The 26,669-nt window shown below is 46.0% G+C and overlaps 2 protein-coding genes across 2 annotated transcripts in view; one reads left to right on the plus strand and one right to left on the minus strand.

Moving 5' to 3' along the window:
- Nucleotides 1-8,704: 8,704 nt before the first annotated feature.
- EVC2 (EvC ciliary complex subunit 2) overlaps nucleotides 8,705-26,669 on the minus strand; it is a 134,994-nt gene continuing 117,029 nt past the window's right edge. Inside the window, exons 16-20 of the mRNA XM_058430107.1 lie at nucleotides 23,035-23,249; nucleotides 21,501-21,588; nucleotides 14,721-14,917; nucleotides 11,532-11,633; nucleotides 8,705-9,378 (exon numbers count right to left, since the gene is read on the minus strand). Coding sequence (XP_058286090.1) covers nucleotides 9,111-9,378; nucleotides 11,532-11,633; nucleotides 14,721-14,917; nucleotides 21,501-21,588; nucleotides 23,035-23,249 — 870 coding nt within the window. The 3' untranslated portion in view covers nucleotides 8,705-9,110. The remainder of the gene's footprint in view (nucleotides 9,379-11,531; nucleotides 11,634-14,720; nucleotides 14,918-21,500; nucleotides 21,589-23,034; nucleotides 23,250-26,669) is intronic.
- On the plus strand, nucleotides 18,929-19,395 carry LOC116456926 (cytochrome c oxidase subunit 5B, mitochondrial-like). The gene has a single exon (XM_032753787.2). It carries the CDS (start codon nucleotides 18,929-18,931, stop codon nucleotides 19,316-19,318), a length of 390 nt encoding a protein of 129 aa, XP_032609678.1. The 3' UTR covers nucleotides 19,319-19,395.

A 26,669-nucleotide genomic window follows, 5' to 3' on the forward strand; every position in this document is an offset into this window, starting at 1 on the left:
TCAGCATGACCCGGATGTGAGACATGGAATCAAAGGACATCATTTTGGAGCTTTAAGATTTGACTGCCCTGCTGGATTTTGGGCTTGCATGGGGCCTGTAGCCCCTCTCTTTTGGTCAATTTCTCCCATTTGGAATGGCTGTATTTACCCAATGCCTGTACCCCCATTGTATCTAGGAAGTAACTAACTTGCTTTTAATTTTACAGGCTTATAGGTGGAAGGGACTTGCCTTGTCTCAGATGAGACTTGGGACTGTGGACTTTTGAGTTAATGCTGAAATGAGTTAAGACTTTGGGGGACTGTTGGGTAGGCATGATTGATTTTGAAATGTGAGGACATGAGATTAGGGAGGGGCCAGGGGAATGATTACGGTTTGGCTATGTCCCCACCCAAATTTTATCTTGAATTCCCACGTATTGTGGGAGGGACACAGCGGGAGGTAATTGAATCATGGGGGCTGGTCTTTCCCGTGCTGTTCTTGTGATAGTGAATAAGTCTCACAAGATCTGATGGTTTTAAAAACAGGAGTTTCCCTGCACATGCTCTTTCTCTTTGCCTGCCACCATCCATGTAAGATGTGACTTGCTCCTCTTTCCCTCTGCCATGATTGTGAGGCCTCCCCAGTCATGTGGAACTGTAAGTCCATGAAACCTTTTTCCTGTATAAATTACCCAGTCTCAGGTATGTCTTTATCAGCGGCATGAAAATAGGGTAATACACCCCTCATTCCTTTTTCCAGAAACAAGTACTTTCAATTATTTAGCTATTTCTTATGATTTTAACATTTATATTTCTAAAGGAACATTTGTAACTTCTCAGTGTTTTGTTATCCATTTTACATACTGACCTTCTACTGTGGAGATGAGGACTAAACTCTTCTTCTTATATGTATATACACACATATACATTCTTCCTCTCTCTCCAGATATCTAACGCAATTCAAGCACAATTTAAGTAAACATTTGGCATTTACAACATTATAACTAATAACTAATACATTTTTATTTAAAGCTGAGCCATATAATGCAGTTGAGTTAAATTTCCTTCCTGGTGTACCTTTTTCTATTTCTTAGAGTTAATAACTGGCTTGTATAAAAAAGGCTTATCTTTTGTAGATATATACAAATATTTATGGATGAAATTATAAGGTATCTGGGATTGACTTCAAAATACCCTGGAAGGGCTCCTGGCTATGATAGAGTCACAGAGGCTGAATCTACACTCCCAACTTAAACAACTAGAGAGCTGGCCAAGTTATACGGAACAGCTATTCTCAGACAGGCAACAGATGGCACAGGACCATGAATAAATGAAGCAGGACCATGAATAAATGAAGCAGAACCACAGTTGCCTTTGATTAGTGCCTGGAGGCAATTTTAAGGCTACAGATCAAGCAGGGGAAACCCAAACAGAGTCCGCAGGTCTAGATGAGCTGAGGAGACAAACAATGAACTGAGACAACTAGAATTTATGAGACAGAATACTGAAGAGGAAGGCAAGGTAGAGAGAGAAAGAACACTAGATAGCAACAGAAGGGCCTCCATAAGTCTTTGAGTGACGATCTGTGCATACAGAGAGGAAACTATCAGAGCAGGAAAAGAAGCACGATACAGTAAGTTCCAAGCAATTCCCAAAGTTCACAAAGAGCCAGGAATATTTCATCTTCCCTCTGGTGTGTGATAGATCAGCTAGAGTCCTCTGACGGATACTGCTGGTATTGGTCCTTTCTCACATTGCTATAAAGAAATACCCAAGACTGGGTAATTTATAAAGGAAAGAGGCTTAATTAGCTCATGGTTCCACAGGCTATACAGGAAGCATGATGCTGGCATCTGTTCAGCTTCTGTGGAGGCCTCAGGAAACCAAATCATGGCAGAAGGAGAAGGGGAGGCAGGCATGTCTCCCATGCCAGGAGCAGGAGCAAGTGGAGTTGGTGGGGGGTGGGTGCTTTTAAACAAACAGACCTTGCGAGCACTCACTCACTATTGTGAGGACAGTTCCAAAGGGGATGGTGCTAAACCATTTATGAGAAATATGCCCCCATGATCCAATCACTTCCCACCAGGCCCCACCTCCAACATTGAGGATTACAATTCAACATGAGATTTGGTGCACATGGACCCAAACTATATCATTGCCTTAATAATGGGAATACATTAACTCTGGACTTTACCATGACAAGGCTAAAAACCAAGTCTCAACAAATCTGTAGAGACAGAAAGCCTCTAGGGCTGGGGTGGGGGTAGGCAGGAACATGAAGTTTTGGGGGAGTGACTATAAGCAGGTACAAGATTTTTGGAGGAGTAATAAAATTTTTCAAAAATTAGATTATAGTTATGATTGCACAACTCTGTCAATATACTAAAGTTAAACTGTTCACTTTAAATGGGTGAACTCTAGAATATGTAAATTATATCTCAAGCTGTTAAAAGAAAAAATAAAGCCTTAAACAATTCAACTGATCCCAACTGACCTCACAGCATGCCGGAACAAAATCCAAAACTATTTACAAGTATCTAACAAAATCCAGCACCCAATAATGTAAAACTGCAATGTATGCATGCAATAAAAAATCCCCAAGCATGCAAAGAAGCAGGAAAAGATGACCCATATGCGTAACAAAAGTTCATCAACAGTAACTGACCTGGAAATGACAGAAATGAAAGAATTCACAAGTGAGGACATTGCAACAACAAATATGCATTGCCATATGCCAAAACTGGAGGAAAAAACAGGAACATGACAACGAGAGAAATGGAAGACAGAAAAAGGAATCACGCCACTTCCAGTTTCAGTCCCAACATGTAAAGAGCTAGGAAGTTGGTGCTCCCACTCATAGGACAAGGAAAAAGTTGAGAAAACTGAAAATCATTGTCTTTTCTTGGACCCATCCGAGAACTGAGATCACAAAGCCAACCACTACTTCCAAATCTGGAAAGACAAGTTCACCTACAGCATCACAGCTGAGACCTGCTTATCTGGAGTTAGAAGGTGCTGGAACCATAATCAGTAAGAGGAAGAAACTCTAAGGGCCTGTAGTCTTAAGGGGTCCCTCACACTTTGTTTGGTTTTACCTATAGCAACCTCACCAGATGCTCATGATAGAGAGATAAGAAAGATCCCCTAGTGGCTCTGGGAGAAAGAGTAGAAAAGCAAGCATTGTATAAGCCTGAAGCATCTGCATGACCTTATCCCCTTCCCCAGCACACCACCAGAGGGAAGACATTTTCTTGGCTCCAGCCCCCTCAGTCTTTCCTGTCTCACTTGAGGGAAGTGAGGAGAAGCTAAGAAACACTTGTGAAGGTCACAGCCTGGAGACAGAGAAGACTGGGAATACATTAAGTCTATCATAGCCAGAAGCCATTCCAGAGTATTTTGAAGCCAATCCCAGACAACATATAATTTCAACCATAAATATTTGTGTGCATCTCCAAAAGATGAGTCCTTTTTATGCAAGCCAACTATTAACTCTAATAAAAACAAAAAGTTACACGAAGAAGGAAATGTATTTAATTCAAATGCACTATATGGCTCAGCTAAATATAAAAATTTATTAGTTATTAATGTTGTAAATGCCAAATATTTACTTAAAATTGTGTTTTAATTGCATTAGATAACTAGAGAGAGGAAGGGTGTGTGTGTGTGTGTGTATGTGTGTCTGTGCACATGCACGTGTGTAAGAAGGGAGAGTTGGGTCATCATCTCCATAGTAGAAGGTCAATATATAAAAGGGGATAATATATATATATAAGGTCAATAAAGTAGAAGGTCAATATATAAAAGGGGAAATAAGTATAGCCACCAAAGTCATTTTAAGTATAATTGATATGTTAAGAGAGGAGATAAAATAGAGTAAGAGAAAATGATTAATCAAAACCAGAGAAAGGAGAAAAAGGGAAGGGTGGGAAACAAGCAATTCAGCAGTGAATGGAAAACACTTGAAAACATGGCCGATATTAATCCAACTATACTAATAAGCACTTACAATGTGAATGGACTAAAAACAACTATTAGAGATTGTCAGATGGATTTTTTAAAGAGATCCAAATATATGTTGTCTACCAGAAACCCACTCTAATTATAAAAACGGAGACAGGTTAAAAGTAAATGGATGGAGAAAGATATACCTTGCTAACACTAACTAAAAGAGAGCTGGGATAGCTATATCACCTTGAGACAAACCAGACTTCAGAACAAGGAAATTTAACAAGGAAAAAGAAGGGGAATACATATGGTAAAGGGATAAATTCATCACCATATATAAGGCATAATACGATAGAACTGCAAGGAAAAATATACACAATATTTTTCACAATATATGCAAATTCAATATACACAAATGCACTACTATAGTTGGAAACTCCAACAGCCCTCCGTCAGTAATTCATAGATCAAGCAGGCAAGAAATTGGAAAGAACATAGTTGGACTGAACAGCACTCTCAATCAACTTGATCTAACAGTTACAGAAGAATCTCTTCTACAAGTACAGAATATAAAATCTTCTCAACTTGGGTTGAAGCATTCACCAAGATAGGCCACATAACGACAAACTTAATGGCCGGGCGTGGTGGCTTATTCCTGTAATCCCAGCACTTTGGGAAGCCAAGGCAGGTGGATCATGAGGTCAGGAGTTCAAGACCAGCCTGGCCAACATAGTGAAATCCCATCTCTACTAAAAATACAAAAAATTAGCCAGGCATGGTGGCAGGCATCTGTAATACCAGCTGCTTGGGAGGCTGAGGCAGGAGAATTGCTTGAACCCAGGAGGCAGAGATTGCAGTGAGCCAAGATTGTGCCATTGCACTCCAACCCCGGGTGACAGCACGAGACTCTGTCTCAAAAAAAAAAAAAAAAAGACAAACTTAAAATAATAGCAATTATACAAAATATGCTCTCAGATCACCATAGAATTAAACTAGAAATCAATAAAGGGAAATAATAGAATATAGCATAATATATTCAGATTAAGTAACACATTTCTAAACAACACATGGGACAATGAAGTCTCAAGAGAATGGTAAAAATATTTTGAACCACATGAAAATGAAAATACAACTTATCCCAATTTGTGTAATGCAGTTAAAGTAGTGCCTAAAGGGAAATTTATACTATTAAATGCATATATTAAAAAAGGAATAAAGACCTAAAATTAGTAATCTAAACTTCCACCTTAGGATACTAAAGAAAAATGAGTAACTTAAGGCCAAAGCAATAAGAAAAAAAATGATAATAAAAAATAGAGCAAAAATCAGCAAAGATGAAAACAACAGAGAACATTTTATGAAACCAGAAGCTGGTTCTCTGAAAACATCAATCTAATTGACAAACAGCTAACCAGACTAACCAAGAAAAAAAAAAAAACATGCAAATTACCAATATCAGAAATGAAAGAGCAGTCTCACTACCGATCCCATGGACAGTAAAAGCATCATAAAAGAATGCTGTGAACAACTCTATGCCCATAATTTTGGTAACTTAGGTGAAATGAATGAATCCCTTGAAAGACACAAACTACAAAAATTCACACAACGTGAAGGAGATAACCTAAATAAACCATATCTATTAAGTAAACTTAATCTTAAACGTTCGTTACATTGAAAATATTAATGGACATGTGTATATAAACACGTTAGTATGTACACATATATTTTCTTGCTCTGTCAGCTTAGAGGGCCTAGAAGTAACAATACTCCAGTAGCAATAAGCACATCTAGGGCCCAGAGTTTAGTTTCTAATACCATTCTCCAACAAAAGGAATCAGACTCCTTGGAGAAATGTCTGATTCTAGGACTGGGACAGGAAATATAAACGATGAGAATCTTTTCTAGTGCTCATCTTTTATAATGCTCACCTTTTAGACCATCTTCTAGTGCCAGAAAATAAGGAAGTACTCAGAAAAACTTAAAAATCTGCACTGATGGGGTTATGTTAAAGGGATATGGGAGACAACAGAAAGAGCTCCCAATGTTGAAAGCTGGAACAATTAGAGCAACAAATTATTATTGGATTATAACTCAAAGTATAAAATAAATATCCATGAGTCTATACCGATAGAAATAAATAATTGAAAAACTAAATGGAAAAGAGATCATCTCCCATGCAGAATTCCAAATAATCTATGTAGACACTTTGCCCTCAAGGAGGTAGACTTACGTCCCCATTCCTTAAATGTGTGCTGCTCATAGTGACTTCCTTCCAAAGACTGCAGTGTGGAAACGTGGGGGAGTCGTAAGCACGAAGCTGTCCCCAATTGACCCCTACCAGGTTTAACCTCACTCCCAAATTCCCACGGCAGGATTTTCGTATGTGCGTCTTACGCCTTGCATTTACCAATTATTTATTTTTGTGTTAGTCAACGCAACTAGATCGAACTCCTTAAAGACAGAATACACAGGGAGCCGAGCCCCTGCTTGTAAGTAACAAACCCCAAACTTGAGCTCAAGTCCTCTCAATCCAAGTTCCTTGGAGCTTCTCTCTCACGAGTAGGCTTCTGTGTGAAGATACAGCCTTTCAAGAAAACAGCCTTCACCTAGAATGGCAAAAGGAATGAAAGAACACTTCATTCTCACATTCCTGTGAGGAAACATATGAGACTGGGTAATTTATAAAGAAAAGAGGTTAAATTGACTCACAGTTCCACATGACTGGGAAGGCCTCAGGAAACTTACGATCACAGCGGAAGGCGAAGCGGAAGAACAGCACCTTCTTCACAGGGCAGCAGGAAGGAGAAGGAGTGCCAGCAGGGGAAATGCCGACACTTACAAAACATCAGATCTCGTGAGACTCACTCATGAGAACAGTACAGGGGAAACTGCCCCCATGATCCAATTACCACCACCTGGTCCTGCCCTTGACACGTGGGGATTATAAGGATTACAATTCAAGGCGAGATTTGGGTGGGGACACAGAGCCAAACCATATCAGATGGATTTTTGTAAAGATGTTAAAATATAATAAAATAAGCTACCTTATTGCGCACCAACATTTCATCAGACATTACAGACATAATATCTAGTATCTTCACTCTTTACAACATCCCTACTGTGAAGTACAACGTTAGGATCTTTGTTTTACAGATAAAGAGACTGAAGTTTAGAGTGGTAAAATGACTGCTAAGAAGTTGTAGAGCCACAATTTAAACCTGGTCTATCTGATTCCAGAAACACAGGCTTTCCCCAACACATCTTGGCATTATTTTGTGCGGTGAGTTTACAAAAGGTAAATCAGCAGTTAGTGTTTCTCTGTCTATTAACATAAGGAGTTATTATTAGGTTCAAATGCTAGATTTTGAGCAGCTTGGGCACCTCCTGTTGTTGCTAACAGCCTCTTCAATCAGGCTTCGGCCTATAATTTTGAGCCATTTTTTGAAATCTTTGCATGCAATCTACTTTCAACTATGCATAATTCTATCAGAACCCCTGTAGAAGCAGGAAATTATCAGAAATGCAGGTAATTACCATAAAAAGGTAGAGAAGAACATAGATGTGGTGGACTTTACAGATCCAATTATATCTACTTGCCCAAGAACACGTGGCCCTCAAGTAGTGGAGCAGGATTTGAACTCCAGTCTGCTTATTCCGAAGACCATGCATTCTCCACTTTGCTGTCCTGTGTGTAAAAATCACTCCATTTTCTCTGTTCTCACTCGAGGCCCACTGGACCTTCTGATGGATGGGAAAACTGGCGCCATCATCTCTTCTCTCCTGCATTCAAACTGCTTACCTGCACCTTCCCGTCAATGCAGTCATGCAGTCAAGTGGCAGCTGAAGACGGTGCGCAGCTGCTGTCCCCTGGGAGAAGTGCAACCCCAGCGAAGGTCCTTGTCGGGGTGCTGCATGCATGCTGATGGGAAACTGCAAATAAGACTTGGTCTTCTGGTTGCCAATGGAAACGGGACATCCATGGCAGATAAGCATTTTAGTTACAAAACTCAGGTTCAAATTGAGGATTCCTCCCGTATAGGTGGTTTGATTATAGGCAAATTATTTAAACTCTGAGTCTCAGCTTCCTTGGCAGTAAAATGGGAATAGGGATACTCACCTTGCTGGGGTATTAGTGATCATTAAAAAGTAGATTAAAGTTGTTGGAAGGGTCTAGCAGCAACTCTCATGTGATGGATATTTGATTTTTTATCAATCATCCCTTTTTTCCCCTGCTGGTGAGAGGACTCTCATCCTAACCATCCCCTACTGTCAGAGACTACCCATTGTAATTGTATTATTTGCCTGGCTGATACCATGATATGGCCCAGCCCCAGTGAGACATCACTGGCCTCAGGCACTGCTGTGTGGATGGGAAGGGTCAGCATTTACACAAGCTCTTGGTAAAACACAAGCACTTGTATGGAGTCTGTTTATAGTTAACTGTGTGAGGGCTGTTATGTGTCCATGGATCAAGGCTGGGAGAAAGGACAAGGTTTGGGGGTCATAAAGTGTGAATCCTGATTTTGCCATTTATGAGCTTTATGATCTTGTAAAAATCACTTCAGTTTTCTATGCCACTGAATTTCCTCATTTGTAAAATGGGAAAATAACCCTGATTTGAATTGGTGATGGTAGACCCCAGGGGCTGACACGTTTTGGCAACTGGAGTGATGGAGGGCGAATCTCTCTATTGAACACCACACAGGGAACAAAACGTTAAGACATAATTTCAAATAAACGCTTCCTACATAAAGCAAACATGGGTTTTATAATAAACAGCTTTGTGCAAAACACATTTATTTTTTAAAATTCCCTTTATAAAAATAGAATATGTAACAAATACAAAACATAAGAGCAGAGAATCTGGCTATCAACACACAGCCCATAGCTTATGCAGCAGAGGATGGGTTGTGGATTGCAGGGTGGAGGTCTCCTCCAGGGCCCTGGGGAGGTGGGGCTGAAAGGAAGGAGTGTTTATGTCCTTGTGATATGGAAGAGAGTGGGCCATCTGGAAATTCATGAGACAAGATTAAACCAAGTCCGTGGAAGCCGGCATGCGCTGGGGGGTCTGTGCCTTCTGCATGTGCAATTTATATTTGTGAGTTGTACATTATAAACAAACACTGGTGGGCAGGAGAAAATCATCCCTTCTGTCTTCAGATGCTCCCGCGGGGCTTTCCCTTGGGCTAGTCCATGCCCAAGGCCCTCGTGGCCTTTTTGGCATTCAGAAAGTTCTTCTTTTTCCTGGGAGGAACGTGCAGTGAGATCTCTGGCTCCTTTGGATTCCTGAATATAAAGAGCTTCTCTCCTGTGTTTAATATATCAATGGTTTCTGCCCCTACAATGGGTACAGGGGCCAGTCCGCCAATGGGCTCCAGTGACAGGTGTGGCCAACTTCCTTTTCCAGAGAATATCATCCTCTCTCTGAGAGGGAGACGTGTCTTCTGTAATATGCTAAAGAAATAGCAAAAGATCAAATTCAATATTTTTGGCAGTGTACCCTCTGGAGTGTTCTGAGTTCTCCAAGAGAATCCCTCCTTGGGTCCTGAATTCCCCAAGCCAGTGCCATTTTAAGGAAAGGTTATTTTTCCCCTTGGTCACCAGATTGCTGTAAAATTAGCTGAAGCCTGTAACAGTGGTGCACTGTAGTCAACTCTTCCTGGCTCATGACCATTCCATTTTCAGGAGTTTTTTGTTTTGTTTGAGATGGAGTTTCGCTCTTGTTACCCAGCTGCAGTGCAATGGCACAACCTCAGCTCACTGCAACCTCCGCCTCCCGGGTTCAAGTGATTCTCCTGCCTCAGCCTCCTGACTAACTGGGACCACAGGCGCTTGGGACCATGCCCAGCTAATTGTTTTTAATAGAGATGGGGTTTCACCATGTTGGCCAGGATGGTCTTGGTCTCTTGGCTCCATGATCCGCCCACCTCGGCCTCTCAAAGTGCTGGGATTACAAGCGTGAGCCACCACACCCGGCCCATTTTCAGGACTTTTGCGAGCCCACTGTCGTCATGTTGTTAGCGTGACATCAGATCAGCCATGGTGGGAATATTTACACCATGGAAATTGGCAAATGCTACAAATCAGAAACCACTGCCCCCCTCCCCACCAGCCAATTGTTAAACATTTATGAGTATACCTATGGGCCTCACTCTAAAAGCAGGCTGATGAAACCTGGTTACAAAGCAACAGTTAGAAGTCAGGCAAAATGTGTTTGCCATAGAAGAGTGTGGCACACTTTGAGAATGTCCCATAAAAAGGTTGCTGGAATCCTGGCCATGGGCAGTCCAACCCGACTCCCAGGCTGCTCTTGATAATGATCGTGACCACCACCAAGAGCCCTATGCATCCTGAAAGCCACAGCGCTCTCTCTCTGCCCAAGCAGGGCAGGACAAGGCCATGTCACTGGGGATGCACCTGCTGCATGTCAATGGCAGGCTTGCTGACCCTCCCGGAAGGTATGTGGTAGATTCCACTCCATTGCCATCACCACTAATTACTGCCCTTGGAGCTAGTAAGTCTGCACAAGGATTCAAACCCAGCTCTGTGTCTCCACCATAGGTCCATGGTGCCTCTAGGCAGAGCAAAGGCCCGCAGAGTGAGCCAGGACAGTGGGACTATCATGTCTCTTGATCTGTATCCACTCCACTTCTATTAGTGCAGCCTAGGAACGTTCCTAATGGAATATTTTAGAGTTCTATAGAATGAATTTAATTTTCTTTTTCTAGGATTGCATGTACTTCTCTTGGCCAATATCCTGATCTAACTTATCTGAGACTATATTATGATAACCAGGCTACTAATGGTTCCAAGCGTTTTATCATGAATAATCTATGAAGCTTGGTCTCAGCACCTTCAACTGAGCTCTGAGAAATTGTGGAAGGGGCAGGACTGAGGTAGACATGTCCCTTGAACAGCCACTGTTTCCAGAGTACATACCGATATCACTGTTTAACCCCTTATGAACCTACCTGATGTTGCTTTTTGTATCCACATCTTCTCTAGCTGGAATCACAGAAGACACTGGACAACGGTTTGCAGCAATTTAAGGCCACTCTGCCCCTCACTTCCCTCTGCTCTGTAGGTGTGTGATAGCCACAGCCAAGGAAAAAGGCATTGGGGTGAAGGTAAAGAGTGCAAGGCTGGAAGTTTAAGGAAATAAACGGGGCAGTGAGGCAGCCCCAAATCTCATGGCCACTGTTTACCAGCTGTCAGCCTGGAGCCTCTTCTTCTGACCTCCCTGAGCTTCCATTTTATCATCCCCACTTTCTGGAAGGCTCAATGCAGCAAGACATGAAAGGACTTTGTCAACAGTAGCTATAAGGAATTCTTCTAATTACATTCCATTAAAAATAGCCATTAGCTAAAATAAATACAGTAACGTAAATGTTAATAAATGTTGAGGACATTCTCTCACTGCCAGCCACAAGCTCATCTTCAGCTTCTAAACTCAGCCCACTGAATAAAGATTTGTGGTCTTCAGGGTCACAGATCTTTGTCTGTTTGCAGCAACCTCCTTTCCTTGTCACCTGCTGCCTCCCCAGCCTGGCCCACAGGCAGCTTAGCTCACCCCCACCCCAGCCACATGAGCAGGTGCCCATCATTACCTCTGCTTCCTCTTGCGGGCCCACAGCATCTTTTCTAATCCTTTGCTTATCAGACCTCCTCGCAGTTTGCTGTCTAAGGCTTGCCACCAGCTCTGGTGTTTCCTGCAGGCAAGAAGGGAGTCTTACAGTTTCAAAAATATAATCTTTCGCCAGGCGCAGTGGCACATGCCTGTAATCCCAGCACTTTGGGAGGCCGAGGCGGGCAGATCACCTGAGGTCAGGAGTTCAAGACCAGCCTGGCCAACATGGTGAAACCCAGTCTCTACTAAAAAATACAAAAATTAGCAGGGCGTGGTAGTGGGCACCTGTAATCCCAGCTACTCCGGAGGCTGAGGCAGGAAGAATCGCTTGAACCCAGGAGGCGGAGGTTGCAGTGAGCCGAGATCACACCATTGTACTCCAGCCTGGGCAACACAGCAAGACTCCATCTCAAAAAAAAAAAAAAAAAGAAAAAAAAGAATAGAATCTTTAAGTGATGAGTAATCCTACCCATCTCTCAATGCCACCTTTGGTTGCCACTAGGACCCCCCATCCCCAGAGTGTTCACCATTTATTCTTTCACTCATTCACTGCACATCCATCGAACGCCTTCTACAGCCTCATCAAGATGCAACCTCTGCCCTCAAGGGGCCAAGTCTAGGGGATCACAGACAGAAGAAGGCTGACTGGGGATGGGGGAGACATTTGAGCAAAGGGAGGCCTTGGGGCACTCACGAAGGAATGGGATCTGTGCGCTGACTTACATACTGGCTGCCTCCCCCACTGGGATGAATGCTCTACACAAGCAGGGCTTTGTCTCTTACCCTCCACATAGCCCTAGTATCTAAGACAGAGGACACAGTGGGAGCTTCACAAGTGCCTTATGCATATACAAATACAGAAGTTGGGAAAGCACAGGGGAAGCCTGGAAGGTGGGCTAGGCAGGGAGCCCTAAAGCCATGAAGGTGCGTGGTCCTAGACTGAAGGAGAGGGCGTTGGAGAGTGTTGCCCAGGAAAGTGGGAGGCATCAGGTCAAGCCAATAAAGGATGTGCTACACTCATTCCCCTGCCTTGGTGGCTCACACCTGCTCAGCTGATGGTGGAGACGGAGCCTTTCCTACACTGGGCCAGGCAGGCTCTCTCCCAGGAGTCTAACTCCTGGAGCAGAGAAGGGCAGTCCTCTGAAGGCAGCACCCCAGAGAGGACGCCCTGAGTGCTTCCCTGGCCCTGCCCTTCCTGGGGCCTGAACACTGGCTCTTTCCTGGATTCTGACATGGCCCTCAATACACTCCATTGTTGCTTGGATTAATTATTCAGTTCCCATTGCTTGAAACCCAAGACTCATAACTGATGTAATGGCCGGATGCCAGGTGCTGGGGACACAAGAATAGTGTATGCCCTGCCCTCAGAGATTGGGTTAGTGGCCTGGGACTCCAGAGTCATCCAGGCTGCCTGGCCATGAGGCTGGGCAAAGAAAGGCCATGCTCATGCCCATGATGACACTGACCTCAAGCCCTCTTGCCTCGTCCTAGCTTGGCCTGTCCATCTCTCCCCACTGGCCTATCAAACTAAGCTGGCTGAAGGGGAAGCACCAAAAACAAGGTCCACAGAGGTGGTAGGCAGGCGGAAGTGGCCTCCCTGCAGCCACACACGTTCCTACTCCAGAGTCACCTTGAATACTTGCCACCTGCATGTCCGTGCAGGCAGGCAGGCAGGCAGCGCACTGGGAAAACCAGGCTGTGAAAGCTGGTTTTATTTTTAATATTATTAATAATATTAATATGATTGGCTCCTAATATTCCATGGAGGGGAGTAGCATAGAGCATGTAACTGTCATCCTGTCACTGGACATTCAGTTTGGCAGAGGTGGCCTCCCTCTGGCTCCCTCTTGTTCCTCTGACCAGCCCACACCCAGCCCTCTGACCATGCCCACCCAGCCCTCTGACTGCGGTCCGCATCCCACTTCCTGACTATGCTGGGCCCCAAGGCCACTGGGAAGGCTCTTCGACCCTGCGGCCTCCTGCCCACACCCGCAGCTGTTGTTCCCTTTTCCCCACCCTCCCCCTCACCCCAGTCAGACTCTATTCACCCTCAGCAGTGCTTCTTGGCTTTTTGGGTCAGATACTCTGATAAAAAGTATCTCTGATAAGGAAAACATTACCCCTTTTCTCAGGACAAATGCTATCTACACAGTCATGATGATTCAGCAGGCTCTCGGGCTCCCAGATGCCCTCCTGGCCTCCTCTGCATCCTTGCTGAGGCTGTGAGCTCTGCAGCCTGGTGCTCAACGTTTTCATCCTGGCCATGGCTTTCCTTGCAGCCTCATTCCCCACCTACTCCATCCTCAGGGGGGCACTGCTGGCTGCCCCCCAAACCCGCCTCACTCCACACCCCTTCCTGCCTTTCCCCATAAAGAGCCTTTACTGACCAAATTCACACCTGGGGCGCCATCCTAAAGGAGACTGTCTATGCAGAGTTACCCATAATTAAGGAAAAAATGGGCCCGAACTGAATGTCAAGTGACAGGATGACAGTTACATGCTCTATGCTACACCCCTTAGCATGAGGAGCCAGTAAAAATAATATCCACCTGTGCCACGTGTCAATAACATTGAAAGAATAAAATTTAAATTAATAACACTAGCAGGAAATATAATCTAAGTAATGGGATAAGAATTATATAGGGGGATGTTTGCATGACAGTTAAAAGGTAAGTAGCAAAATCGCTTCTGCTATAGGATTCTGAAAGGCAGAATATAGCAAGGCTGTATCCACAGCGTGCTCACTCCATACTCGACACACAAATACACATATTTACATGCACAACACACTCACACATTTACGTACCAACACACAAACACATGCTCCCACACTTGCAGACACACACTCATAAAACCCAGCAGAGAAACACATTCTGGAGGAAGAAATGTAACGGCATACTAGCAGTCATTTTTCTAGGTGGTAAAACCATGGATATTTCTTTCTCTTCTTCCTCTTTTTATGCATTTTTTTACATTTTCTTTAATGGGCATGCATGAAATATTTATGGCTCTGGGTAAACTTATTTTCTTGACTCTATTAAAAAAATAAATTGGCAACAAAATTAAAAAGTATGGACAAAATACATGGGCCTCCCATGACCTCGAGGACTCATGGGGACCCTTCTGGACAGGGACGTGCCCTGGGAGGCAGCCCCTCCACGGCACTCACTTCCGCCTGCCCACGTCGGCCTGCTCCGCTCCGCCATCGCTCTCAGCTGCGTGGTCTGCATGTCTCTCGGTGGCCGAATCCAGCAGGGCCAGCAGCTGAGGCTGTGAGGCTGTGGGCAGTACCACACTGAGGAGCCGGCGAAGTGTGGCCCCGGGCACCACGGCCATCCTCGCCAGGTACGATGCCAGTCTCAGCTCCTACAGGAAACAACAGAGGGAGCTCAGACCCTCGCCGCCTCTCAACTTGAACCGTCATTTTTAATTTATCACATTCTGAGGACATTCTGTCCTGGAGTGATAAATATTTCAGTAGCTTAGTCTGGAAAACATGTTCCCGAACTTTCAGAGCTGTCAAAAAAAAAAAAACCTATTTGGTCAGCAACCTTGGCTCCCCAGGACGCTTCTAAAGCCTCCATCCATCCCGTCCAACTGCTCTCAAGTCACTGGGGCAGTACCCAAATCCCCACAGCAAAAGCCCCGCAGCAGGGCGATTCAAAATGAATGTACTTTCTCCTCTTCCTCACATTCTGTGAGGCCATTAGGCACCAGGCAAGCAGTGCAGGCTCTGGAAACAACAGAAGTGTCCCTAACCAGTGGGCGATTAAAGACACTGTGCTATACCCATGCCACAGGATACCACTCTGCAGTCAGAAGAAAGAACTGGAAGGATCCCAGGGGCATTTTGCCAAGTGGAAACAGCCAGTCTCCAAAGGTCACATGCTGCGTGATTCCATGCATGTAACCACCTGGGCGTGATGAGACTTGGAGCTGGAGAGCGGCAGTGGATGCCAGGGGTGGGACAGAGGAGGTGGGTGTGGCCATAAAGGGGCAGCCCAGGGTGGCCTTTGTGTTGGTTGACAGCTCTGTGTCTTGATGATGGTGCTGCTGGTTACATGAATGTACATAGGATAAAATGACAGAGAACTATATGTACATTTTATATCGATGTCAACTTCCTGGTTCTGATGCTGTCTGACAGGAACCATTGGGGAAAACTGAGTGAAACTCTCTGAAACTCTACACTAGCTTTGTAACTTCTTGTGAATCTAAAATAATTTCAAAATTAAAAGTTTTGGCCAGGCATGGGGGCTCACATCTGTAATCCCAGCACTTTGGATAGCTGGAGAGGAAAAGAGGCCCAAGGACAGAGCTATCGGGTGCCCAGAGGCCATGAGAAGAAGCAGTGTCCAGCAAGGGGCCTGCGCAGGAGCAGCCAGGGGTGGGAGGGAACAAGTCCAGGTGCCGGAAGCCAAGGAGAGAACGTGTTCAGAAGGGTGGGCTGGGGGTCCAGAGACCACAGAGAGGTCAGGAGAAACAAAGACAGGGACTCGACCCCTTGGAAACATGGGGTCGCTATGACCTTGGTAAATGCTTTCAGTGAAGGCACGAGGAAAGGTGCTGTTCCAAATACCAAAGCTCCTTCCATGTCCTGACGCTCCCCATCCATGGCCTCCCTCCACTGTCACACTGAAATACTCGTTCTTCCCTGACCGTCCTGCTCGCCCAGGCCCCTGAGCCCTTACCCGTGAGCTTCCTTCAGCCTAGAGTATATTTCTCCCAAGCTACTCTCTGTCTCTCTCCAGCGCATTCTTTTGGACTCTACATGAGTCTTCCCTGACCCCATCTTCTGGGTCAGGTGTCCCTTCTCTGATCTCGCATTGGTTTTAACCAGCTCTGCTGTAACTGTCCCATTTCTAGTGTGCCTCTGGAACCAGGCTCTTAGGATGAAGTCAGTGACACATGCTTCTCTGTCCCCAGCACTTAACCCCGTTCCTGGAACAGAGAAAGTGACCAACAGACATTTGTTGGTTACAAGATGGATAAACGGTGACTTCATAAACACCCGGCAGATTCACCTCTTCCTGAGGCAGGGTCTAAACCTTTATAGTTGGGATCCCACCAGTCAATGTGGGGACAGGCCAGCCCATTGTCACAGCCCTTCCAGCTCCAGTAATCCTCCAGACAAGTAAATTCACCGGGTCAAGTCTTACTAAAATTGGTGACACAAAAAGCATTCACATGGGTCATGAGCTTTGAATCTGATGCCACCATCTACAGACAGAAATGGACCACAAAGGGTGAAAAGGGAACACTTTTACACTGCTGGTGGGAATGTAAACTAGTTCAACCACTATGGAAAACGGTATGGAGATTCCTTAAAGAACTAAAAGTAGAACTACCATTCGATCCAGCAATCCCACTGCTGGGTATATGCCCAAGGAAAAGAAGTCATTGCATGAAAAAGACACACAGACATGTATGTTTATAGCAGCACGATTCACAACTGCAAAAATATGGAACCAACCTAAGTGCCCATCAGCCAACAAGTGGACAAAGAAAACGTGGTATATATACACCATGGAATACTACTCAGCCATAACATGGAATGAAATAATGGCCTTTGCAGCAACTTGGATGGAGCTAGAGGCCATTATTCTAAGTGAAGTAACTCAGGAATGGAAAACCATATATTGTATGTTCTCACTTAGGAGCAGGAGCTAAGCTATGAGGATGCAAAGGCATAAGAATGATATAATGGACTTTGGGGACTTGGGGAAGAGTGGGGGTGGGTGAGGGATAAAAGACTATACATTGGGCTGGGCGCGGTGGCTCACACCTATAATCCCAGCATTTTGGGAGGCTGAGGCGGGTGGACTGCCTGAGGTCAGGAGTTTGAGACCAGTCTGGCCAAGGTGGTGAAACCCTGTCTCTACTAAAAATACAAAAAAATTAGCCAGGCGTGGTGGCATGTGTCTGTAATCCCAGCTACTCGGGAGGCTGAGGCAGGGGAATCGCTTCGACCAGGGAGGTGGAGGTTGTGGTGAGTCGAGATCGCGCCACTGCACTCCAGCCTGGGTGACAGAGCGAGACTCCATCTCAAAAAAAAAAAAGACTATACATTGGTACAATGTACACTGCTCGGGTGGTGGGTGCACCAAAATCTCAGAAATCACCAATGAAGAACTTATCCATGCAACCAAAAACCACCTGTTCCCCAATTAAAATATAAAAACAAATTTAAAGAAACGGACCATAAAGCAACACAGGGACACAGCTCTCTAGGCAGAGGAGAGTGACAGAGAGGCCCGGAGTGGCCAGTGGACAGCCTCTCTCCCACTTCCTCCCTGCTCCTCTCCACAGGATGAAGGAGCAGCAAGAGGAGGAAGGACAAAGAGAGAAATGGAGGACTGAGCTTCCCTGATGATTCTTTTCTCTGGTACAAAAAGAAAATGGCAAAATATGGGGCTTCCTCCAGACTGGATGTGCTGGTTCATTTTATGTGTCCACTTGGCTGGGCCACTGTGCCCAGATGTTCAGTTAAGCATTCGTCTTGTTTCTGTGGGGGTGTTTTGGGATGAGATGAACATGTAAATTAGTGGACTCTGAGGGAAATCAATGGCCTGCCATAATGTGGCTGGCCTCAGCCATCAGCTGAAGGCCTGGAGAGAACAAGAAGGCTGACCAGTCCTGAGCAGAAGATAATCCTTTCAGCAGATGGCCTTAGGATTCGAATTGCAACTCCTTCCTGAGTCTCCAGCCTGGAGGCCAACCCTGCAGAATTTGGACTCACCAGCCTCCACAATCACGGGAGCCAATTCCTTCAATAAATCTCTTTCTCTATAGAGACGCATCCTATCAGTTCTGTTTCTCTGGAGGACTCTTATTAATACACAGGAGTTGGGAAGAAAGAAATTCAGCTGAATAGATATTATTGGGCAGACTATACAAAGCACCAAGTTGGGGGCAGAGAAAAACAACAAGCCTACCTGGTCCCTGCTGCCCAGAGCTTCCAGTCTGGCAGTACTTATTCCGCATAGAGCCAATTCTTCAGCAGAGTGCTATTGTCTGAACATAACTCATGTCTCTTCCAAAACTCATGTTGAAACTTAATCACAAATGCCACTGTTAGGAAGGGGGGCCTTCTGAAGGTGATGAGGTCATGAGGGCTCTGCCCTCAAGAATGGGATTAGTGTCTTATAAAAGGGCTCCAGGGAACTAGCTTAGCCCTTTTTGCCTTCCCATCCCCTCTGCCACATAAGGACACAACTTTCCTGTCCTCCAGAGGATGCAGCAACAAGGCACGATCTTGGAAGCAGAGCGCAGTTCTCACCAGACACTGCATCTGCAGGTACCTTGATCTCAGACTTCCCAGCCTCCAGAATTATGAGAAAATTGATAAAGAATTTCTATTCTTGAGTCGCAGACGCAATGGCTTCAAGGTTACTTTGCAGAGCTGGAGCACAGGCCGCGCAGGCCCTGAGGGCTCGCGGCCCCAGTGGCGCAGCCACGGTGCACTCCATGGCATCTGGAGGTGGTGTTCCCACTGATGAAAAGCAGGCGACTGGGTTGGAGAGGGAGGTCATGCTGGCTGCAAGGAAGGGACTGGACCCATACAATATACTGGCCCCAAAGGGAGCTTCAGGCACCAGGGAAGACCCTAATTTAGTCCCCTCCATCTCCAACAAGAGAATAGTAGGCTGCATCTGTGAAGAGGACAATACCAGCGTCGTCTGGTTTTGGCTGCACAAAGGCGAGGCCCAGCGATGCCCCCGCTGTGGAGCCCATTACAAGCTGGTGCCCCAGCGGCTGGCACACTGAGCACCTGCACTCAATTACTCGAAATGTGCTATAAAGTTTCTTCCTTCCAGTAAAGACTAGCCATTGCATTGGCTCCTTCTCCCACAAAAAAAAAAAAAAAATTCTATTCTTTATAAATTATCTAGTCTAGGAATTTTGTGTAGCAGCAGAAACAGACTGAGATGCATACAGAGTTCACAATTTAAAAGGGCCCACAATCTAGAAATGAACCTGGGTGAAATTCCGCTGGTGACACTGGCTTTCTGTGAAGTCTCAAAGTAACAAAGGAAAAGGTGGGGGAATCAAAGTTGAGAGTGGGAGATGGCTCAGTTACGCAGAGACACAGGCCGGGGTGGTCATCTGCTTCAGACCCTTTAGAGCCGGTCAGGAAGAGCAGAGTCTGTGCAGCATCAAGCTGGGCTGAATCCCAAGCCCCCCACGAGCAGTGGCGGGCCCTCATGCCCTCACCACCTCTCTGTCCCTCAGTCCCTTTATTCATAAAACAGGATAATACTGCCTGTTTCCCATCTTTCTGCAAGGATTAAATGAATAACAGGCATGGCAGGTATTCAGGAAGCACCAGCTCCTCCCCTGCCCTGTTTGGACACTGTCACTTCAGTGCTAACAGTGGCACCTTGTTTGGTACAGTCAAGAGAATAATGACCCCTCCCCAAAATGTCCATGGTCCCATCCTGGGACCTGTGTAGATGTCACCTTACAAGGCGAAGGGTACTTTGCAAGTGGGAGTAAGGTCAGGGGCCTTGAGATAGGGTGGGAAAGTGGTTATCTTAGATTAGCCAGGTGGTTCCAACATAATCACCACGTGGGTGCTTAAAAGTAGAGACCTTTCCTGCTGTGTTAGGTCAGAGAGAGATGTGACGAGGACGGAAGAAGGGTCAGAGAGATGCAATTTTGCTGGCTTTGAAGATGAAGAAAGGAGGCCATGAGCCAAGGAATGTAGTTGTCACTGGAAGCCAGGAATATCCCCCGGCTGGCAGCCAGCCAAGAAACAAGGACCTCAGTCCTACAACCACCATGGGCCGAACCCTGCCAATTACTTAAGTGAGCAGGGAACAGATTCTCCCCCTAAAGCTTCTGAAAGGCAGGCAAATCTGCCAACACCTTGATTTTAGCCTGGAGAAACCCATGTTGGATTTCTGACCTACAGAACTTTAAGGTAAGTTTGTAGCTGTGATAAGCTGCTGTTTGTGGTCATTTGTGACAGCAGTGATAGGAAACGAATTCATTCGGGAAGCTGGGTGTGCCTGTGGATGCAGCCGGCTGGACACCTAAAAGCGCCCTAACCCCTCCTTCCTGTTGACTCCCTTCTTAGAGGCGGGGAGGCAAAGTGACTCGCACCTCCCCTGCAGCTAGCAGGGCCCACGGGCCAGCTCGCAGGTTGCAAGGGGAATCTGCTGCAGGGACTTGGGGGCATTTGTTTCCTTGATGAGAAAGAACAGGCGTGGTGGCAGTACTTTGACCTCTTCCCTCCTTGCTCTGGAAGTTATGGCAGCTGGAACTGTGAGAAGGAACTGTGGAAAGAATCGCAGAACATGACCCTGATGTCACTGCATCAGCAAGCACCTCTCTGGAGTCACGTGGCTCGCATTTACCACCGTCTGAAGTTATATTTCCTGCTACTTACAGACACCAGAAGCACAGGAAGCCCATCGCAGGATGCGTATAAAACCTGATCGGTAGCAGACAGTCAGGTACATGACTGCATGAGGCTCCGTGCACAGCCTCAGGGCTCTGTATCAGGAAGGGAGGTGAGTCTGCAACTCTGGCCAAGGATGAGAAAGGTTGGCTGATCTCAGAGAGGTGTAGTGTGGGGTGCAGTATCACTGATTGATGGCTCTGGCCCAGTTTTCTCTTACCCACTTTGTTCCTGGTAGAACCTACTTTTCGTATGTTAAACTTAGTTAAAGATTGAGAAGAAGGAGAATATTTGGGTGCCTGCCAAATCACAGAAAAGACATCGACTGGGGCACACGTGATTACGGTTGCGGTTGCTGCCATTAGCACTGATTGAGCGTCCTCTGTGTGCTGGGCCCATGCTAGAGGCTTTGCACACATCTGCTCTGCAGGTTCCAAGGCTGGCTTTTCATCACCATCCTGGAGGTGAGGAAATGTGGATTCTGAGAAAAAGATGAAGCGACGTGCTGGCAAGGGGCGGCCTCAGACCCCACCAGTACCTTCTCACCTGGTTGCACAGGGTTGCGAAGGTGTCTGCCTCCATGTTTTCCAACAAGTCTTCTAGCACGACACTGTTCTGTTGCTCCTCTCTCAAACTGGAGTGAAAATAAAATACACGTGAGTTCACTTTTGTTATAAAGTGATACTATGAGATCTAGTTATTTAAATAACAAAGAAGCACACATCTAAGCCACATGATTTTAAAAACATGTCCATAGAAAGAGATGGCCTTCCTTTTCTTGCCTAGGCTACTTTGCAAATAACATGTCAAGGAGGGTTCCCTAGGAAGGAGGCTCCTCGAAGTGAAAAGTTTCATGAGAGCTACAAGGAGACTTTCCTATGGCTTTACAGGGTGATCTCTGTGATGCTGCTTTGAAAACTCTGCATCAGTCCTCACGGTGATGACCAAGAAGACCAAGATCTGGGGTCTACACCCACATGTGCCCTTGGATTGATGCAGACCCAGAACCAAAGGATGACACCTTTTCACATGAGGCTTCCTGACGCCCACGTGAGGGGGTCTGCTTAACACATGCCTTAGCTAATTCAAGTTGCGTTTGTGGATCAGCCTCATGCTCTTCCTGGCTAATACACCCCAAACCTTCTGCAGGTGCAACTCAAATCAAAAGTTTGATCAGAAGCCATCTCCTCCAGGACACAGGAATACTATATGCCCTAAAATCCCAGGTTAAATCAAGCCAATGCCTTTGAGCATTTCCCTCCAACCACGCAGATGGGGCGCCCTCACAATTATTTCAATGGGACAGAACTGCACTTTGATGCATTTACACAGAAGATCGTGATAGGATGAAAAAAGTCATCTGTAATCTCACTGCCCAGAAATCACATCCACTGAAATTTGGTCTATTTCCTTCCAATTAGTGTGTGCGTGTGTTTGCAAAAATTAACCACACTGTGTATAGACTTTGCCTCCAATCCTTTCCATGTCCATCTTTTATTCACAGTGGAAAAGTATGAAGCTGTTAAAAATTGTGTTTCTCCAAGGATTCTTAATGCCACAGCCAAGGCTAAGTGCCTAATGTGAATTGAAAAACAATGTAAAGAACAACAACAACGAAAAGACTGGGGGTCTGTCTGTTTTATAATTTTACAAAAGCAGGATATAAAATACTATGCTTATGGTGAAATTGCAATGAGGCCTGTAGTCTAGTTCACTGTCTTGTGACAATGTCAATTCACGCACCATGATTATGTCAGATGTTACCAAGAAGGAAAGCTGGGAGAAGGGTACATGGCACTCTCCCTACTATCTTTGCAACTTCTTGTGAGTCTACATTTCAAAATAAAAAGTTTAAAAATATTACGTTTGGTAAAACTTCAATGATATTAAATTTAGAAAAGGGCATCAGGGAAGAAAGAGTATGCTACAAAGCCAGCAGCTCCTGTTGGAGCAAAGAGATGACACCTTAGGCAAGAGGGTGAGAGCCCAAGTGCGTACGGTTGGGCTGAGTTGGAGATGCCAGGTTCTCCAGGCCTGCTGGGGACTAATATTTTTGAGTGCTATGGGGCACACAGCATACCTCTGCTGATGTTGCTCCAGTAATGTCTGGCTCTTGCTCAGGGCTTGCTGCAGGACAGTAGAAACCTGCCTTTCAGAATCCACCTTCCCAGGTTCGTTCAGAATCCCGGGACCATCGGCCACCCACTGCTGCCAGCTTGCCAGGGCCTGCTGCTGCTGGGCCGCCTCCTGCTGCGCCAGCTGGTCCTCCAGCTTCCTCTCCAGCTCCTGGAGCTCCTACACAAGGAGGGGGTAGAGGGTAAGCCCCACTGCACAAGGTGGGTGGGGTGGAGGACAAAATCTGACCTCCTGGGTGTCTTGCTACGAGCCTGGCATGACGCTGTCTTGCCTGGTTCCCCATCCAGCTGTGCCACATGGTGCAATGTGAGTGCACCACGATCTCTCACCCCTGTGTCACCTCCATGCCTCCACATAGGCCGTTCCCTCCACCTGCAGTGCCTTTCTCTGTCTGCCTGACCAATCCCCAGTCTTCTTTCACTCCTCGGCTTAAGAAGAACCTCCTTGGTGCAGGGCTCCTCAGCGAAAGGATCCCTGAGTTCCTTGGGAGACGCAGATGCCCTCTCCTCATGTGCCCACTCACTACTCCTTGCATGCACTCCGTTTCCTGTCACCTGAAATCACTGTCCTGTGCCTTTCTGCTAGAGTGTGAGCTCTATTGAGGGCAGGGCTGTGTCTCCCTCTCCCTGCCTGCAAAGCGCCTGGCGGCTGGCACCTGTCACTGCAGATGGTGGGGTATCTGCATGCACCCAGCATGGACGAAAGCCAGGCTGGAACACAGCAACTATGGCAAACACCGCCAGTACCGTCAGGGTGCCGGGCACTGCTCTGTGTACTTTTCATACATGAATCTCACTGAACCCTTACAACAACGCTTCAGAATACATACTCTTAGTTCTCTTGCTTTATAGGTACAGAAACTGAGGCAGACAGAGTTAAATTAATTTGTCAGATGATGTAACTATTGAGCGGCAGATCCTGAATTTCAAGCCAGGCTAGCTGGCTCTGAAATTGTATTCTTAACCACTAGGCTGCATTGTCTCTCCTTGGCCAAACAGAAGTAAATCTGCATTCTCGGGCCACCAGGATTAGATGGATTAGATAATCTCACACAAGAAACTGTCTACAGCCTGCTTAGGTGGGTGGTGGGGGGAGGCAGGAGGGCCCCAGGCCTTGGAGAATGCAGGCACATTTAACTCAGTATTTACCAGATTGGTCAGTACTATAATTAGGACTGGAAGGTGGACAGGGTGTTAAATCCTAAGAGGCCTTGGTTGGACTTCACCATGGGAGGGTGGTCCTTGATCCTTCTAAATAGGTACAAAATGGTCTAATTTTCTGCAGAGAGGTCAAAGCTTGCATCAAACACCCAAAAGGGTCTCAAAGCCCCCTAAAGACTCTGAAACACTATTCAAGAACCATGACAGAAGAAAACCCGCCAGAGATAGACTGCATCTCTCTGTAGCATGGAGGCCATAGCATGGAGAACCTTCTATCCCACCCAAGCATTTGGGTGCTGAGCCTTTGAGAACTCCTGAACAGGGCTCCCAGCATGCTGAGATGTGGAACTATGACCATCCCTCTCGCTGCAGCATCCACAAGGAAACACAGCCCAGTGGAGTACCAGCAGTGTGTGCCGTCATACTGTCAGCATGGCCAGGAGCTGGAGGCAGAGACCCCACTTCTACCCAGATGCCAGCCCCAGCCCACCTTGAGGAGAAGGGAGGCTCACACCTGAGCCTGTCTGTGTCACCAGAGGAACAGTGGAACACACAGAGCTTTTCAAGCACCAGGAGAGCCCTGGTTAGGAATGGAATATAAGGTGGAAATGTGTCCGATGGCTTATAATCTGCTGATGGTGTCCCCAAACCCCTGCACCCTTACACCTGCCTGCCACCTGGCACAACTGGAATCTGAAACTTGGTTCTGGAATTGTCTTCCCTCATAGCTGATTTCCTCGCCAGATTTTAAACGCTGAGGGCAGGGCCTCAGGAGCATCGCTGACGTGTTCTCCTCTCTCCCCAGCAGTCAGCACAGTGCATGGCTCATGGAAGAAGAAACAGCAACAATAATAACAGTGATGATGATGATGGGATGACAGCAGCTGGCATTTACTGAATGCCAATATGGTGCCAGATGTATCAGCAGATTATAAAAGTTACATGAATTAGTTTGTTTAATCTTCACAAAATAACACAAGATAGGAATTTTTCATCATCTAATTTTATATATAAGGTAACTGAGGCAAGACAGTATAACGAAATCTCCTGATATCACAGCTGGGCAAGAGGCAGAGTCAGGGGTGATTTCAGGTGTCTCTGACTCTGGGTCCCATCACTCAGCTCTAATGCCCCCAGTAATCACTCCACAGGTATCTGCTGAATGAATGAATAGATATATAGATGTTGATGATGGATGGATGGAAGTGTGGATGGAGGGAGGGAAAAGGGAAGGAGGGGAAAAAAGACACAGAAACGGGGAGAGATAATAGATGGATTGGGGGATTCAGGGATGAATGAGACATGAAAACTCACTGTCTAGTGAGGGAGAGACTCACATCAACAGTTGCAGAGATGGGAAATCCATCATCTGCTTTGGGATGGAGGGTTACGGGAGCTGGAAGAGACCAGCTCTGCCAGGGGGAATCAAAGATGGCTTCACAGAGGAAATAACATTTGGGTTTGTCATAGAATATGGATAGGAGTTTGCAAGGAGGTAGAGCAAAAGCATTCTAGGCAGAGGTCCTTCAAAGCGACACATGCCTGAATGTGTCTCCAATGCTTAGGGGGCAGCAAGAAGGTCCAGGGGCTAAAATGCAGGATCTGAGAGAGGGAGCAGTGAAAGGTGGGATTTTTAAATGTAGAGCTGGGGATGGGGCTGTGAATCATCACTTTTATTTTTCAGAAACATCGCCTTGGCCACTGTGCAGGGGGGTAACTGGAGTAGGGAGAAAGGAGGTAGGCAGAAATTGAGGTTAGGACAGGAGCATGGGCTTTGGAGGCAGGTTTAAAGCCTGCTTTTCCGCTGTGGGACCTCGGTGAAATGACTTAAACTTCCTAAGCCTCAGCTCTTTCATCTGTAGAATGGGTATGAAAATGTCATGGGACGGACATGAGGTTTAAACACTTAGCCCACTGCTTTGGACATAATGAGAGCTCCATTGATGCTGGCTAATACCAAGGTTATTTCTGTTGTTCTGGTCTAGATACATCAGATTAGTGAAGCTGGGCAGCCAAAGGTGGAAAGGAGAAAGCTCAGGCAGAATCAACAGATGGTGGCCAGTGGTCCATGGGGAGAAAGGCAGAGGGAAGATCAGAAGATGCTGAGGCTGGGCGTGGTGGCTCACCCCTGTAACCCCAGCACTTTGGGAGGCCAAGGTGGGAGGATCACTTGAGGTCAGGAGTTCGAGACCAGCCTGGCCAACATGGTGAAGCCTTGTCTCTACTAAAAATACAAAATTAGCTGGGCATGATGGTGCATGCCTATAGTCCCAGCAACTCGGGAGGCTGGGGGAGGACAATCAATTGAACCCAGGAGGTGAAGGTTGCAGTGAGCTAAGATCACATCACTGCACACCAGCCTGGGTGACAGTGACTCTGTCTCAAAACAATAAACAAAGAAGAAGAAGAAGATGCCAAG

Source organism: Hylobates moloch, unplaced genomic scaffold, assembly GCF_009828535.3.
Source record: "Hylobates moloch isolate HMO894 unplaced genomic scaffold, HMol_V3 SCAFFOLD_17, whole genome shotgun sequence".
Lineage (NCBI taxonomy): Eukaryota > Metazoa > Chordata > Mammalia > Primates > Hylobatidae > Hylobates > Hylobates moloch.